The sequence below is a fragment of the Podarcis tiliguerta genome (genome assembly GCF_965153285.1).
Source record: "Podarcis tiliguerta genome assembly, chromosome: 6".
In the NCBI taxonomy this organism is placed as follows: Eukaryota; Metazoa; Chordata; class Lepidosauria; order Squamata; family Lacertidae; genus Podarcis; species Podarcis tiliguerta.
In genome coordinates, this window is record NC_139539.1 from 42,228,465 (window position 1) to 42,246,575 (window position 18,111).

At 43.3% G+C, this 18,111-nt stretch overlaps 2 protein-coding genes across 2 annotated transcripts; both read left to right on the top strand.

Moving 5' to 3' along the window:
- The first annotated feature begins 750 nt into the window (after window positions 1-750).
- On the top strand, window positions 751-17,646 carry CIMAP3 (ciliary microtubule associated protein 3). Its single transcript, XM_083445599.1, has 7 exons — window positions 751-887; window positions 9,972-10,142; window positions 11,502-11,644; window positions 11,965-12,063; window positions 13,345-13,484; window positions 14,639-14,756; window positions 15,492-17,646. The coding sequence occupies exons 1-7, from the start codon at window positions 854-856 to the stop codon at window positions 15,561-15,563; spliced, it is 777 nt and encodes a 258-aa protein (XP_083301725.1). The 5' UTR covers window positions 751-853; the 3' UTR covers window positions 15,564-17,646.
- LOC310680249 (uncharacterized protein) lies at window positions 6,310-9,932 on the top strand (the record flags this gene model as incomplete). Its single annotated transcript, XM_083446626.1, has 3 exons — window positions 6,310-6,380; window positions 7,256-9,443; window positions 9,919-9,932. Exons 2-3 carry the CDS (start codon window positions 7,340-7,342, stop codon window positions 9,930-9,932), a joined length of 2,118 nt encoding a protein of 705 aa, XP_083302752.1. The 5' UTR covers window positions 6,310-6,380; window positions 7,256-7,339.
- Window positions 17,647-18,111: the final 465 nt, after the last annotated feature.

Consider the following 18,111-nt stretch of genomic DNA (forward strand, 5'->3'; position numbering starts at 1 on the left):
CTGGAACTGTGGTCATTCCCCAAAAGGGTACAGCAATGGAGGAAATGTTTTGGCATCAATCTCCTGCTCAGCTGAGTATAAGATTGATTCAACTGGTAAGGCCCCTCAAACTCAAGTGAGGAACACTGTGCTGTAACTCATACTCTAGAACTGTAGTCTTCTACTTTTTCAGGCTCACCTATAACCCAGACATGCATTTGCGGAATCATTTATTTAATACCATATATTTGTCTGGTGGTAGCACTGCTGATAAGTCCCACATTAAAACACCTTGGGATGCAATATTGGGTCCAACCCACAACTGAAGATCAATGCTCTAGAAAACAAGGACTCCACATCATGCCAAATATGTCTCATGACTATAAAAGAAACAGCTTCTTCCATAGAGAAGTTGTGCCCCGATGACACTACCCCTCCACTGTTTTATAAAAATGATGCAGACCAGGGGTAGGCAACCTAAGGCCCGTTGCCCGGATGCAGCCCAATCGCCTTCTCAATCCGGCCCGCGGGTGGTCCAGGAATCAGCATGTTTTTACATGAGTAGAATGTGTGCTTTTATTTAAAATGCATCTCTGGGTTATTTGTGGGGCATAGGAATTTGTTCATTTCCCTCCAAAAAATATAGTCCAACCCGCCACATGGTCTGAGGGATGGTGGACCGGCCCACGGCTGAAAAAGGTTGCTGATGTAGACTGTTATGTCATAATTAGACCAAAGCGATCCAAGGGTTACAGTTCTATAGTATGTATGATGTCAGGCTTGGCTGTCCCTGAAAAGAACCACAGTTCTGTTATTTTAGAGGGGGAAAGAGATCAGCTATTCTTATCTGTCCCTGTTAGTTTTATGCTCTACCATGCCACTGAAGTCAGGTTCGAATCTATGGCCAGGTAAGCCAGTTTTTGTGGGATTTTTGCCGGGCACATGCTGTTAGTTAGTATAATCTATTTAGAATTTATCATCTGTGTGAGTTCATACTACTTAATATTTCAGAGTTCAGGCTCAGGCCCACCTATCTCAATGTGACATTCATCAAGTGCCAACAGTGTCCGAGGTGCTGTACATAAAAGTTAAGCAGTCCCAAACAAAGGATCTGCAAGAGAATGGTGCAAAGATGAGTCAGGGATTGGCAAATGACTAGGAATAGTAGGACAAGGGAGAGTCAGCTGGCAGTTTTGTGGCAAGCAACATAATGGCAGGCTAGACTACAGTGGTACCTCGGGTTACAGATGCTTCAGGTTACAGATGCTTCAGGTTACAGACTCCACTAACCCAGAAATAGTACCTCAGGTTAAGAACTTTGCTTCAGGATGAGAACAGAAATCGTGCGGCGGCAGCGGGAGTCCCCATTAGCTTAAGTGGTACCTCAGGTTAAGAACAGTTTCAGGTTAAGAACGGACCTCCAGAACGAATTAAGTTCTTAACCCCAGGTACCACTGTACTTATAAAGGTCCACCCTGGAAAGCTGTCTGTGGACAAACGAGATGAGCGCCCCAACCCCATAGTCACCTTTGATTGGACTTTGGGGTCCTGGGGTCCTTTACCATTTTGTAATTTTTAAAAACACCTGACTCCATAATTTTCAGTCATCAAGCAACAGAGCTGTAGAGGTCACTATGGTGCATTAGCACCATCAAAAAGGAGGAGCAGGCAAGGGAACAAAGCAATAGCAAAAGGTGTGTGAGGCAGCAGAACCCATTAAGTCTTAAAAACGAATAGCTCTTAATGATCAAGAGTGACTAAAAAAGGTGCACATGCCACACAGTACTGATCATGGCATTGGTCTGAAAAGACTTTAGTCCCCATGCCCTACAACAACCAAGCCTAAGTACATAGTCTTACCCTCTTTGGCCCTGCCTCCACTTCCTTCCCTTCTGTCAAGACTGTGAGACTGTAAGCTCCACAGGGCAAGGACTTTTGCACTCTGCAAAATATCAGGCACACTAATGATGGTAAGCAAATAAATAAGTCCCTCTCACCATTTTTAATATAATTAAAGTAGCATTACTGACTTCTTTCCCTATAGCATCTTAGCAATGGAAGGAAGCGTTCTCCAGCTGCATAGCACTTAGCACCAATGTGCTTAAAGTGGTATCCCAGCTTAAATGTATTTATTTATTTCTTAAATTTCTACAGCGCCCTTCACCTGAAGATCAAAAGTTGGTTTACAATATCAAAACACAAAAATACATACCATAGAAGCAAACGAAAAAAATACCCATCCTGTGCACACACAGGATGAATCATTAAAGGCCATGTTGTTGTCGTTCAGTCGTGTCCGACTCTTCGTGACCCCATGGACCAGAGCACGCCAGGCACTCCTGTCTTCCACTGCCACCCGCAGTTTGGTCAGATTCATGTTTGTAGCTTCGAGAACACTGTCTAACCATCTCGTCCTCTGTCGTCCCCTTCTCCTTGTGCCCTCCATCTTTCCCAACATCAGGGTCTTTTCCAGTGAGTCTTCTCTTCTCATGAGGTGGCCAAAGTATTGGAGCCTCAGCTTCACGATCTGTCCTTCCAGTGAGCACTCAGGGCTGATTTCCTTAAGAATGGATGCATTTGATCTTCTTGCAGTCCATGGGACTCTCAAGAGTTTCCTCCAGCACCATAATTCAAAAGCGTCAATTCTTCGGCGATCAGCCTTCTTTATGGTCCAGCTCTCACTTCCATACATCACTACTGGGAAAACCATAGCTTTTACTATACGGACCTTTGTTGGCAAGGTGATGTCTCTACTTTTTAAAATGCTGTCTAGGTTTGTCATTGCTTTCCTCCCAAGAAGCAGGCGTCTCTTAATTTCGTGGCTGCTGTCACCATCTGCAGTGATCATGGAGCCCAAGAAAGTAAAATCTCTCACTGCCTCCATTTCCTCCCCTTCTATTTGCCAGGAGGTGATGGGACCAGTGGCCATGATCTTCGTTTTTTTGATGTTGAGCTTCAGACCATATTTTGCGCTCTCCTCTTTCACCCTCAATAAAAGGTTTTTTAATTCCTCCTCGCTTTCTGCCATCAAGGTTGTGTCATCTGCATATCTGAGGTTGTTGATATTTCTTCCAGCAATCTTAATTCCGGCTAGGGATTCATCCAGCCCAGCCTTTCGCATGATGAATTCTGCATATAAGTTAAATAAGCAGGGAGACAAAATACAGCCTTGTCGTACTCCTTTCCCAATTTTGAACCAATCAGTTGTTCCATATCCAGTTCTAACTGTAGCTTCTTGTCCCACATAGAGATTTCTCAGGAGACAGATGAGGTGATCAGGCACTCCCATTTCTTTAAGAACTTGCCATAGATTGCTTAATTAGTCAAAGGCCTGGGAGAAGAGGTATTTTTATTAATTAAATTAAATTAGAGCAATTTGACTAATGCAAGCACTTGAGCCAATCCATAAATCATTCAGAAATTAGAAGAGAGAAAAACCTGACTTGATTAAGCTCTAGTTCAACAAGCAACATAACTTGTTTATTATACCTTTCCTCTGTGATGCATAAGGTGGTACTGCCCCCTCCATCACCGATTTGTTATAACCAAGGAGAACAGGTTCGTTCTGGTTGCACCTCTCTACAACCTTGGGTCACTCGCTATTGTAGGACCACAACTCTCATCATTCCCACACAGCTTAGCCAATGCTCAGGGGTGATAGGAGTCGTAGTCCAAGCTCCTTCTACTTTCAGCACTACTTCCCATGCTCCGGGGTAAGCCCTGTAACTGAATGCAGGTCCGAGATTGGAGCCTCCTACCTATAAGATACATCCTCCCTCATCACCACCATTGTCAAGAACAGCACGTGTGTATACTCTCTTTCTCGCTCTGCTCTCAAGTCACAAGAAGAAGACTTGAGCCAAATGGGCCAATTTAGGAATTAAAAACGCACGCAAATGGGAGAAGAACTACAATAAAATAAGCACTAGTTACACTTAGAAAAATATATATATATATTTGTAGCTTCGAGAACACTGTCTAACCATCTCGTCCTCTGTCGTCCCCTTCTCCTTGTGCCCTCCATCTTTCCCAACATCAGGGTCTTTTCCAGTGAAGACACCCGAGGACACCAAAACCTGCATTCCTGTACCCGTGAAAATCTACGAAAGCATATATATATATATATATATATATGCAGGTTTTGGTGTCCTCGGGTGTCTTCCCGTGTAAAAGTTGGGGTGTCTAGGCGACGTTTCGACGAGGTCTCACTCGTCATCTTCAGGCTGGTGCTTTCGGCTTCTTGTTACTGGAACAGAGCAGGATCTCAGTGTTTGAGTTCCTATAAATACTGTTGAGGAGGTGTGGTGTATAGCCTCCAATGTTCTGGGCAGAGAGGAGGTTCCCAGGCTAGTGTGCCTTTTCTTCTTTTGTTCCTTAATTACTTGAGGGATATCTTGAGTGATTTCTTGAGTGATTTCCTGAATCCCACTTAGGTGGGTCATTAGGTGTGGATTAGTTGCTAAAGCCTTCGTGTCTTGAACTCTTGAACTTTGTGAAGAGTTTTTCTGAGAAGATGGCTGTACTGCACTTGGCTGTGCTCTGGCTTGGCTTCGTGTATAGGGGCGAGCTGTGGTTTTGTGGCCTGTGCCAGCCAGATCTGTGTAGGGATTGCAGGGGGGTGCAGCATCCGGAGGTGCCACCCTGGTTTGGCTACTGGATGGTGTCTGTAATTTATCTGTGGAGAGGGTCTGGGTTTGGGTCTGGTGTGGTTGATTGGTGATGGCGTTCTGTGTGCCTCTGGATCTGGTGTCAGATTTTGTGGGGAGGGCTAATTTCCAGATGTCTGGCAAGCGGGATGTGTCGTCACGCTTGTTCATGTTGTGAGGGTGTTTCTCTATCTCGATGGCTTCCATGATTATTCTCTTGTGGTGATGTTCCATGTTAAAGAGCAATTTGGAATCTGCAAAATTAATTTCGTGTCCTGTTTCTTTCATGTGTTGGAAAAGAGAGGAAGTTTTTTCTTCTTTTTTGACGGCATTCTTGTGTTCTGCGATCCGTGCATTTATTCGTCTGTTTGTTTGTCCAATGTACGTGGCTGGGCAGACTTTGCAGGGTATTTCATAGACCCCTTGGTTTTCCAACTGAATTTTATCCTTGGGGTTTCTGAGGATATTGGCTATTTTTTGGTTGGTGCAAAAGGCTGTTTTGATATTGTGTTTATGGAGGATTTTGCTAATTTTATCTGTAGTGCCCTTGATATAAGGAAGGAGGGCTATGCCATTGTTTTCTTCTGTGTCTTGGTTTTTGGGGGGTGTTTCTTTTTGGATTAGCTTCGTAACCCTGTTTTGCTGGTATCCATTGGCAATTAACACATTTGAGAGATTCTGTAACTCAGTTGTCAAGTGGTCTTCGTCAGCCAGGCGTTTGGTTCTGGAGATGAGAGTCTTGGCTACGGAGTTTATTTGTGCAGGGTGGTGGTGTGATTGTGCATGTAAGTAGCGGTTGGTGTGTGTTTTTTTCCGGTAGATAGTGTGTCCTAGGGAGCCATCAGGTTTTTTGTAGATTAGGACGTCAAGGAAGGGAAGTTGGTTGTTGGCTTCTATTTCCATAGTGAATTGTATTTTGGGGTGTAGGCTGTTGAGATGTGTGAGGAAGCTATCCAGTTTTTCCTTCCCGTGTGGCCAAATTACAAAGGTGTCGTCAACATATCTGAGCCAAAGTTTGGGTTTGTGTTCTGACTTGTCTAAAGCATTGGTTTCAAAGTGTTCCATGTACAGGTTAGCGATGACCGGTGAGAGGGGTGATCCCATAGGTGCTCCTTCTATCTGTTTGTATCTTTGTCCATTGTGGATGAAGTACGTGTTGGTTAGGCAGTGGTTGGTCAGGTCCAAGATGTATTCGGGGGGATTGTATTTGTTTTGAATGGCTGTCAAGGCTTCATTAATGGGCACTTGTGTGAAGAGAGATACAACATCGAAGCTCACAAGTAGGTCATTGGGTTGTAGGTTTTGCTTCTTTATTGTTTCTATGAACTGGAAGGAGTTTGGAACGTGTGAAGAGATGGATTCTGCATAGGGCTGAAGTTGCTTGGCGAGAAATTTAGCGAGATTTTGTAGAGGTGAGCCTATGGAGCTGACTATTGGTCTGAGTGGTGTTCCTTCTTTGTGTATCTTGGGGAGGCCGTAGAGTTTGGGGCATCTGGATGATTTTTCTCTGGGGATGATTCTTAGCTGGATTTCTTCACTGATAGGAGAGGCTTTTATTTTGGATTTGGTGGTTTTTTCCAGATAGGTGGTGGGATCTGTTTTTATAGGTTGGTAGGTAGGGTCTTGGAGTAGATTTGATAGTTTTGCTTGGTAGTCCGATGTGTTCATCACAACAGTGGCGTTACCTTTGTCTGCTGGGAGAATGATTATGTTGTTGTCTTTCCTCAGGTTGGTGAGTGCTTTCTGTTCTTCTTTGTGTAAATTGCTTCTGGGTGGTTTGCTGGAGCAGAGGATGTTGGTGACTTCAAGTCTGATTTTATTGGCTTCATCTGGATTGATTTTGGTTAGGCTAGCTTCGACTCCGCATATGATGTTTTCCGTGGGGATGCGTCTCGGGGCGACTGCAAAGTTGAAACCTTTGGAGAGTACTTTGGTTTCAGTTGAGGTGAGGATCCTGTCTGATATGTTATGTACTGTTTGTTTCATGGGTTGTTGTGGAGGGTGGCTGGGCTTCTGGCGTTTCTCTAGTTTGTGGAGTTTGTTGGTGTGTGTGTCTGTCTTGTGTGAGGTCTCCGTTTCAGCTCTCCAGACGGCTAGTTGTTTGCATTTGTCCCAGAGTGCAGGGTGGATTTTGTTACAGAGTTTGAGGTGAAGAGTGAGTAGATCTTTGTTGGTTTGGTTTAGTAGGTATCTTTTCTTGTGTAGTTCGTTTCTGATTAGAGATAGTTCAGTTCGTTTCAGGATCCTTTCGGTAGCTGGGGTTTTAGAGTGGAATTTAAGTTGGAAGCATGTGGGAATTAAGTTGTTGTCTCGGCAGTTGCGTAGGAACAAGAGATCACATAAGATGGTGGCTCTTCGGATTTCTAGTTTCTCGTAGGTTCTTGTCAGCTGGAAGGTTTCCTCCCCGTAGAGGTGAGATATTTGCTTTCGTAGATTTTCACGGGTACAGGAATGCAGGTTTTGGTGTCCTCGGGTGTCTTCCCGTGTAAAACGAACTACACAAGAAAAGATACCTACTAAACCAAACCAACAAAGATCTACTCACTCTTCACCTCAAACTCTGTAACAAAATCCACCCTGCACTCTGGGACAAATGCAAACAACTAGCCGTCTGGAGAGCTGAAACGGAGACCTCACACAAGACAGACACACACACCAACAAACTCCACAAACTAGAGAAACGCCAGAAGCCCAGCCACCCTCCACAACAACCCATGAAACAAACAGTACATAACATATCAGACAGGATCCTCACCTCAACTGAAACCAAAGTACTCTCCAAAGGTTTCAACTTTGCAGTCGCCCCGAGACGCATCCCCACGGAAAACATCATATGCGGAGTCGAAGCTAGCCTAACCAAAATCAATCCAGATGAAGCCAATAAAATCAGACTTGAAGTCACCAACATCCTCTGCTCCAGCAAACCACCCAGAAGCAATTTACACAAAGAAGAACAGAAAGCACTCACCAACCTGAGGAAAGACAACAACATAATCATTCTCCCAGCAGACAAAGGTAACGCCACTGTTGTGATGAACACATCGGACTACCAAGCAAAACTATCAAATCTACTCCAAGACCCTACCTACCAACCTATAAAAACAGATCCCACCACCTATCTGGAAAAAACCACCAAATCCAAAATAAAAGCCTCTCCTATCAGTGAAGAAATCCAGCTAAGAATCATCCCCAGAGAAAAATCATCCAGATGCCCCAAACTCTACGGCCTCCCCAAGATACACAAAGAAGGAACACCACTCAGACCAATAGTCAGCTCCATAGGCTCACCTCTACAAAATCTCGCTAAATTTCTCGCCAAGCAACTTCAGCCCTATGCAGAATCCATCTCTTCACACGTTCCAAACTCCTTCCAGTTCATAGAAACAATAAAGAAGCAAAACCTACAACCCAATGACCTACTTGTGAGCTTCGATGTTGTATCTCTCTTCACACAAGTGCCCATTAATGAAGCCTTGACAGCCATTCAAAACAAATACAATCCCCCCGAATACATCTTGGACCTGACCAACCACTGCCTAACCAACACGTACTTCATCCACAATGGACAAAGATACAAACAGATAGAAGGAGCACCTATGGGATCACCCCTCTCACCGGTCATCGCTAACCTGTACATGGAACACTTTGAAACCAATGCTTTAGACAAGTCAGAACACAAACCCAAACTTTGGCTCAGATATGTTGACGACACCTTTGTAATTTGGCCACACGGGAAGGAAAAACTGGATAGCTTCCTCACACATCTCAACAGCCTACACCCCAAAATACAATTCACTATGGAAATAGAAGCCAACAACCAACTTCCCTTCCTTGACGTCCTAATCTACAAAAAACCTGATGGCTCCCTAGGACACACTATCTACCGGAAAAAAACACACACCAACCGCTACTTACATGCACAATCACACCACCACCCTGCACAAATAAACTCCGTAGCCAAGACTCTCATCTCCAGAACCAAACGCCTGGCTGACGAAGACCACTTGACAACTGAGTTACAGAATCTCTCAAATGTGTTAATTGCCAATGGATACCAGCAAAACAGGGTTACGAAGCTAATCCAAAAAGAAACACCCCCCAAAAACCAAGACACAGAAGAAAACAATGGCATAGCCCTCCTTCCTTATATCAAGGGCACTACAGATAAAATTAGCAAAATCCTCCATAAACACAATATCAAAACAGCCTTTTGCACCAACCAAAAAATAGCCAATATCCTCAGAAACCCCAAGGATAAAATTCAGTTGGAAAACCAAGGGGTCTATGAAATACCCTGCAAAGTCTGCCCAGCCACGTACATTGGACAAACAAACAGACGAATAAATGCACGGATCGCAGAACACAAGAATGCCGTCAAAAAAGAAGAAAAAACTTCCTCTCTTTTCCAACACATGAAAGAAACAGGACACGAAATTAATTTTGCAGATTCCAAATTGCTCTTTAACATGGAACATCACCACAAGAGAATAATCATGGAAGCCATCGAGATAGAGAAACACCCTCACAACATGAACAAGCGTGACGACACATCCCGCTTGCCAGACATCTGGAAATTAGCCCTCCCCACAAAATCTGACACCAGATCCAGAGGCACACAGAACGCCATCACCAATCAACCACACCAGACCCAAACCCAGACCCTCTCCACAGATAAATTACAGACACCATCCAGTAGCCAAACCAGGGTGGCACCTCCGGATGCTGCACCCCCCTGCAATCCCTACACAGATCTGGCTGGCACAGGCCACAAAACCACAGCTCGCCCCTATACACGAAGCCAAGCCAGAGCACAGCCAAGTGCAGTACAGCCATCTTCTCAGAAAAACTCTTCACAAAGTTCAAGAGTTCAAGACACGAAGGCTTTAGCAACTAATCCACACCTAATGACCCACCTAAGTGGGATTCAGGAAATCACTCAAGAAATCACTCAAGATATCCCTCAAGTAATTAAGGAACAAAAGAAGAAAAGGCACACTAGCCTGGGAACCTCCTCTCTGCCCAGAACATTGGAGGCTATACACCACACCTCCTCAACAGTATTTATAGGAACTCAAACACTGAGATCCTGCTCTGTTCCAGTAACAAGAAGCCGAAAGCACCAGCCTGAAGATGACGAGTGAGACCTCGTCGAAACGTCGCCTAGACACCCCAACTTTTACACGGGAAGACACCCGAGGACACCAAAACCTGCATTCCTGTACCCGTGAAAATCTACGAAAGCAAATATATATATATATATATATATTTGGAACACGTGATTGAACCTCCCCAGCGCACGGCGAGTAAACACACGTGTGTGCTTTTCCTGGTCCTGTCTCCCTGCAGCGGCTTTTGTCAGTAGCTCGGACGAAATGACGTTCTACCGCTCAGGTCTTCCGGGCGTTGCGGATAGATTCCACCTCGGTGTATTTCCATGGCAACAGGAAGGCTCGGCACACAAGAGGAGCGCCCTCAGCTTGGTCATGGGACAACGCCAGCTGACGTGGGAGCTCACAGGTGAGGCGGGCACGGATTGGCCAGAACGAGTGTGAGGCGAGCAGTTCGCCCAGGTGCGCTAGGCGAGCTCACGTCTCCCTTCTCCCCCGTCCGGGGAATGGGCATCTGCTGAAAGGGGAGCTTTTGCTGAACTGAAACGGGATCTTTCCCTGAGACAGTTGAGCCAACCCCTTTCTTTCGCCGTAGTTACACACCACATACATTGAAAGCATGTTTCCCTCAAAGGATTCCGGGCACTGTAGTGTGTTTAGCGTTGTTGGGAAATGTAACTCTTGTGTGGGGTTACACAGAATTATTTGAATTCTACAGAACGTGCTTTCGAGTGTGTACACAACTTAAGCATATGGCCATTTAGAGTCCCCAAATGAGAAGTACATGCCAAGGGCAGCAGTAAACCATTAGGTTTTTTTAATCCTCTGGTGAGACTGTAAAACTTGCAGTTATCTGCCCAGGAATCAGCTGCATGTTGCAAAGGATTCTGGGGCATGCTAGCAGACCATGCAGAACAATCTTCGCCATGAGTGGAGCCACAGCAAATTTTTCATGTTTAACTCTACGCAATGTAAGGTAGCAATCCTAGAATCGTAGAGTTGAAAGGGACCCTGAGGATCATCTAGTCCAGCCCCCTGCATTGCAGGAATATGCAGTTGTCCCATACAGGGATCAAACCTGCAACCTTGGTATTATCAGCACTGTACTCTAACCAGCTGAGCTGTCCACCTCTTTTACACACTTTACTGGGAGTGAGTCCAGTGGAATTCAGTAGGACCCCAAGGTCAGAGTGGTTCTTGCTTGCATGTTTTAACATTTAACAATGAAGAGAGATCACACAAAAAATAATTATCAGAGTTGGAGCTGAAGAAGTCATTTCTGTTCACTTATCATCTCTGTTTATTTCCATCCCTACGTATAAAACATCCCATTTTAATTCTTATTGATTACTAGTTGTTCAAACATTTCCACCATTGTGTATGATAATGGAATTTCATTGTTCATTTGAAGTTTGATGTCCGCCATTGTTCCAATATGCTTTGACTGCAGTTAGCTCCCAGCCTGAATTCAGTACAGGGGGCATTTCAGGGGAAGTGCGCATCTGCAGGGTCACCACCACTACCCTGGGGCTTCCCCAATCTTGCTGCCACATCCCCTCCCTAATGATGGCAGCATCGCTGCTAGCAGGACACTGTAGCTTCTGCTCCCCCTCACAGGTCACTGCTGATGACAGTACAATTGGCAGAAAAACACGCCATACCTTTATTTATTTTTGTATCCCATCATTTGTTGGTAGTAGCAGTACATGCTGCAAGTCGGATGGTATTCTTTCTAAACGACACTCATAACTATTCCTGGTTTTTGCAGCTGCACAGCAACGAAACTCATTTGGATCGTGTCAGGAGAGAAGAATATTCCCCGTTTTTTACCCTCCAGATCGGCTAGGCAATGAGAATGTGCCAATTAAAGGTGATCCTGATCGTGGACCTGGAGCTTATAACTATGCAGAGGTAAACTATACTGCCTTTGATTTAGCTGTATTTTCTCTTTATGTATCTTCACTTTGAAGTAAAGAAAGGAAATTTGGTACCTATACTCTTGGTGGAACTGCGTCTAAAAATGGGCTGCCCTTTGCATTGTCCCCCAATATTTTGTTCAAGTTGGCGCCTATGCCCCTATATCACAGGATTTTAAGGATGAAATGTTTCAGGAATTATGTACACTTCTCCTTGGAAGAAGGGTGATGTATGAATATAACAAATAGTAAAGTATATAAAATGTGTAGCATTGTAATAACCAAAGTGCTTTTTTTCTAAATAAAAATTAATAGAAGGACAACCTTCTATACCAATTGGCTCGCAGACCAGAGAGTACTAAAGGTTACACCATGGGAGCAAGAACAACCCCACGTTTTGGACTACTCAGCAAGGTAAAGACTGCTTTCAGTCGTTACTGTACCGTGTTTTATATAGTCTATTATACTTCCTCTACAATAGTCCTGGAATAATTCCATTGATTTCAATCTGGCCTCAGCATGTCTGTCCTGAAGTAAGCTGTTTATGGAATTAGATGTCAGCAGGTTTTTAAAAGTGTCCTGAGCCATGCTCTTTAGGTGCTACAAGGCTCTGCTTTTGCCAGTTCTTAAACTGCAATCTTTATTTGTTACATGTATTGTGCCACTAATGAAATCTTAATTGATAAATAGTATGAGTTGTAGCTGATTGAGCAATTAATTAAATATGATGAAAACAGCATTTTTCTAAAGAAAAAAGCAGTAATTCTTTGCTTTAAGTGATAAATAGGGATATTGCAGCAAGCATCCTCTTAGAAGAGGCATTCTCTTCTAAGAATGCAGGGTTCAAGGTGGCAGAACACATGCTTTGCATGCAGAATGAGGGCTGAGAGCAAAAGAACTCTAGCTGAGACCTTGGATAACCATTGCCAGTTAGAGTAGACAGTACTATGGACCAGTGCACTGACCAGTTCACTGATCCAAGATAAGGCAGCTTCAACGTAAGAAAGTTAGTATTGCCATTAAATTACAATATTTGCTGAACTTTCCTTTGCCCAGGAAAGGAAATTAGGGCTGCAGTCTTTGACACACATTATTGAGTAAGACCCATTGAGTTCAGTAGGACTTACTCTGAATAGACCTGGTTAGGACTATGCTGTAAACATCAATGAACTGAGTGGAATTTAATGAGTATGTAACTCCACCTTCTTCCTGGATTGTCAAGTCAAAATGAATCTGTAGTGTGTGAATTACAGCATGGTCCACAACAGTGCAGGAGACCCTTTCACCTCCCTCTCCAAGATGGATCTCTGCCCTACTTCTTCCATCTTCTTCCCAGGAATCCCTGCTTCCAAACTCACTTTTCCTGCCCCCTCAAACACATAGTTACCCCGGCAACCTTTGACATCTGGCTCCCCAGCCCAAAGGATCCTCCTATGGCCTATCAGCACCTTTTTTATAATGCTAACAGGTCTGCTCTTCTTCCCCATAGCCAGCCAGGAGAATTTGCATAAGCCAGCCCAGGAATTCCCAGAATTCCCTGTCTGGTACAGTTCTGAACCTTAATATCCCAGTTAATCAAAATCTTAGTATTTATTCGTTTCTAGTGTTTAGCGAGACAACCCCCTTGCCAGTTCTATAACAATATTTTAATAGAGGATTTGTCTTGTAACTTGATTTGATATGCTCCATTTATAGCATGTGACTCCTGATCCTACTGCATACCAGTCGATATGGATCAGAGACCACCATAGGCGCCACCAGCCGACACATGTCTCTTTTTGCAGCAATATGCCACGATTTTCTGAGAAGCTTCTGGACAAAGACTTTTATCCTGGGTACCATTTTTCATTTCTTGAATTACAAAGCTTCCCCTTATGATGAGAGCAGCAAGGTCTTAATGAAAGCTCAAGCGGGGCCAAGGATTATAGTCACCCAAACTGATAATGTAATGCAGAATCCTGACAGGATGGAGGTGCTTTTGGTGGGTGATTCCCTGCCCTTAAATTGATGAGGTGGTTGTTCTAGACAGGGTTGCAATCCTCCTGAAACAGCAAGATCAGAGCTTTGGGTACTCCTTGGTCCAGCATTGTCACTTGAGGCCCAGGTGGCTTCAGAGGCAAAGAGTGGCTACTTCCAGCTCTAGCTGATTCACCATCTAGTCCTGGACCAGAATAACCTGGCTATAATCATACTTTGATGCCCTCTATATTAGATGACTGTAATAAACTCTACATGGGACTATACTTGTTTACTAACCAAAACAGGGTGGTCCAGCCCACAGCCCACAAGCTGCATGCAGTCCTTGGCAACAGTCAAGAAAGGCCATCTTAAAGCCTTAAAAATATTTTTTTGCATCATGCGTTGTTAAACAAAAGCGCATATACTTGTTTGTGAACTGAATTTGTTTAGTAACCAAATATGTTAAATCTTTAAATCTTGTATTTCATTATATATATATTTAATTAAATATATCAATTGTGAATATTAAATATATAGTGAACACTTTAATTTACAATATAGAAATTTAATTCAGTGTGTGACCCATAGGTTTTGTGTAAAAGTACTCTTGCAGCCCACTTGGTATGGAAAGTTGGACTGCCCTGGTACAAAAGCTGCAACTAATACAGACTCTATTTTACATTCTTTTCATGAGACATTATTTCCTACATGGTTTTGTATGGGCACTGAGAGCCAAAGTTCATTTTTGTAAAAAAAATAACAACCCTGAAATAAAAAATTACAGGGATCCCTAATCTCTTGCCTATTCTTAGTTGCTTTTTGCAATTTACCCAAATCACTGTTGAGATGTAGCTGCAGTCTTCTTTAAAAAAATAACTCTTAAATTTACCAGTCTAGTATAAACATGACGGAATAAAGCACAATATATGAAGGCATTATCTCAGTGTATTAATGTGGAATGTGTAAAGTGCACAGCATAATGGAGCATATTAGTTCATTGAAGAAATGATGCAAGGACTTTTCTCTCTAGACCTGGAACATATGACCCATATGGCATGCCACACAGGCATGTCACCTGGCCAGGGAAGTTTGGGGCTCCAGACTGGTCTTTAATACCAATGCCAGCAAAAAGAACACTGAGAAGTGAGGTATGAAATTCAGATACAGTTTTCTAAATGATCATTGTGACAATTTGGGGATTAAGAATGTTAGAATCTCAAACAGGCTTGATTTCAGCAAGGGAGAGCCATTTTTTTCAGGGCTGTATCTGTCATGAACTGGCTGGGTACAGAAGAGTGGTGGGAGGCACCAGCTGAGGAACCCCCAACAGAACCCCTAAAGGGTGAAGGCTCAGAACCAGGGGATTGGTGGTGGGACAACAATGAGTGGTCAGAGGGAGAAGAGGGAGCAGACTGGGAGGAGTAGGTGCCAGAAGCTGATGAAGTAACAGGGTTTAGTGAGCAGGAAGAGGCTGTGGCAGGCAGCAGTCCAGAATCAGAGGCAGAAGTGGAGGCTGGAGGGTCTGGGGGCCAAGAGGCAGAGATGAGGCAATCTGCTGAAGAAGCCAATGGGGTCTCTCTCCTGTTGTGACCAGCTTCCGCCCCCTGGTCTCCTAGAACCCTCTGAGGTATAAAGAGGGCAGAGCAGAGACAAGGTGTCGGAGTCTGAGACTGCTTGGGAAGGACCCGGGAAGGAATATACTTAGAGATCTTTCAGAAGACAATAACATACATTTCTTTCTGTGGAATTCCTTTGTCTCATACGGTTTGTTTTCTGGACATGGAGCTATAGATAGAAATCTGCACTAAAACATTTGCTTCTTTATTGTGCTTATTGGGTTTTTGAACAACACTGAATATATTTTATATTTGTATTTGTTTTAGCTGCTTTCGGACAAAGAGTTTAGGAAGCACCGGAACCTAGTGGCCTACCTGAGCATATACTACAGTGATTAATTACTCTGGTTGGAGTCGTTCCTCTTCTGTGTACTTGAACTACCAATTTGCCTTTGTTTGTTTGTTTTTTTGTTAAGGGAAATTTAGACTTTGTTAGTTATTTGTTACTCTGATTCAGTTACCAGATTGCTTCATAAACAGCTGTCTTGTTATGCCTCTTACCTTCCTAGTTTTATTGCCTAGTTCAAAACTGTTGATTTTATGTGAAGCACTCATAACTGTGAAGCCAAAAAGTATCTTAAAATGTAGGTGTCTTGACTCTTGCCTGTTGACAACAGCTATTCCAGCCCTTCAGTTTTCCTTCCTTGCTGCATGTGCCAGTCCTCCCAGTTTGCAGTTAGTTAGGCTTGGAGAATTTGTAAGCACAGATAGTCACTAACTCACTTTAATTTGTAGACCAACTTTGGAAAATCTTGCCAACATTTTGAGTTACGAGGTCACAGTGCCCACAAAAGCCATGTCAAATACGAGTCGCTACTACCTGCAGCAGCACATCCTGGTGAAATTCCCAGATCCAGAATCTCCTGTACCTTTTACTTCTTGACCCTCCTCATGCTATTTGCACCACAAGAGGCCCTGGAAGCATGTGGCTCATTTATCTGCTGTTATTGTGTATGATATGATGATAGGTGGCCTGGTATGTATGTCTAAGCACAACAGTGCCTGCTTTCTATCTCTGCATTTTCTTTTATGCAACGTTCTCTTCTTTTGCATAATGCAGTTACAGAGGCTGAAATTTGAAGTAGGCAACAGGGGAGAGGTGATTCTTAATGCTGTTCACTCTTGCTACTTTACCACTGAAAAGTGCACCGCCTACACAAAGAGACCCTCTGCTGGGGGAAAGAGAGGCTTGGTTCATCCCAAGCAGCAAACCATGGTTTCCCTAGATGAACCTCAGGTTTGTGCAATCTCTCCTTCCTTCTCTACTTTCATGCCTGTGGAGAGGAGACCTTTATATTTTTAACTAACCAGTTTCTTGAGATGTCCAAACTTGGATTAATAAAATGAGATCAGAAACCACAGTTCTAATTTTGCTCATTTTCACTATTCAGAGTTCAAACAAACCAGAGTTTCAAAAATTCTGGCATCATGAGGAACTATTGTTCTTTTAATTCAATTGTGGAAGCTTTTGATCTTCTCCTTGACTTGCATGAAAGAGGAGGGATGGGAAGGAGCATGTGAGCTTAAGACTCTTTAACTTGTTCTCAAAGTGAAAAACCATGGTTTCCTATTATGTCTGAACTGAGGCACAGGTACTTTACTTAGGAACATGTGTTTGCAATATGTTATAAACTTGTACTCATGGTATATGAATATTTCATTGTGAACAACTGTAGGCTCATCCATACAATCTGTTCCTTGATCTGTTCTACAACATGGGAGGAAATACATGCTTGATAAGAAACATGTTGATAGACTACTGCAGTTTTCTCACTCAGTATTGGTAGATAGTATATAGCTAGCCCACAACCTGCTATTTATTGCTGTTCTTGTCTTATCTATGGCATCACGATAAAGTGGGTTATATCAAACACTGCACAAACAGTGGCCCACTTGCACAATGAGACTTCCTCTTCCTCTCCTTTACTCACCCCCCCCAGCAGGTTCAGGGGGTGCTCTGAGAGAGAAAATGCCATTGCCCAAACAAAATTCTGTTGCATGTGCAGAATGGCAGTGTTGGATATAACCCAATATATCTATATAACCCTCCCTATTTATGGAACTTACAGTTTCCTTTGGGAACTCCCGATTTCTCTAAACATTGTTTACACTTAACTGTTTCACGTGGGAGCCTTGTGATTCCAGTGGAGCCACATGCTGATATATCATTTCCTACAGTTCCTAAGCATGACTTCCCTTATACATCTTGCAAGCTAGAGGGTTCAGATTAGACAGTCCGTAAAACTATGTGCCTTACAGCAAAGAGAGAAAAGTTGACAGAGAAAAATTCAAAGTGAAATAAGGCCATATAGTGCTTGATGTTCTACCACCCATCCAGTCCCTTGCTTTTTATTATAATTAGTAATGTGTCATTAATAACCAAATGTATTTGTTTTACTGCATAATAAAATTCAGAAAATTATTCTGTGTGGTCAGTGTGTATGTTTTCATTTTCAAGGGATTAGCATATCGCTCAAGTAGTATGAATTTCATTGGCAGTTAATCTGATACGGAATGTGTAACTCCATTCTGTCTAGCATCATAGGCTCTTTTTACTCCTTGCCAGAGAGTACAGAATATTCCTAAACAAATCTTTCTCCTTCAGGTTTTCATGACTTCATGTTGGTCGCACCACAGTTTACTGCAAGCCATCAGAGTATGGCCTAGTGTTGCCTTGGCTATACACAATTTTATCTGGAAGCAATAACCTGCAGACTAGAGTTCAAATCTGTCAGTTCCCATTTTCTGGGATACAATTCACCTGTTGCTAAAGAAAGCCACTATGTCTAGTACTCTGATGAAAGAGGTTTGCTAGCAGCAGCACAATTTGTCCTGCAGCAGCTTCTAGGTGTTTGCAAGTTGCTTAAACTGCTCAGGTAGATTTTGT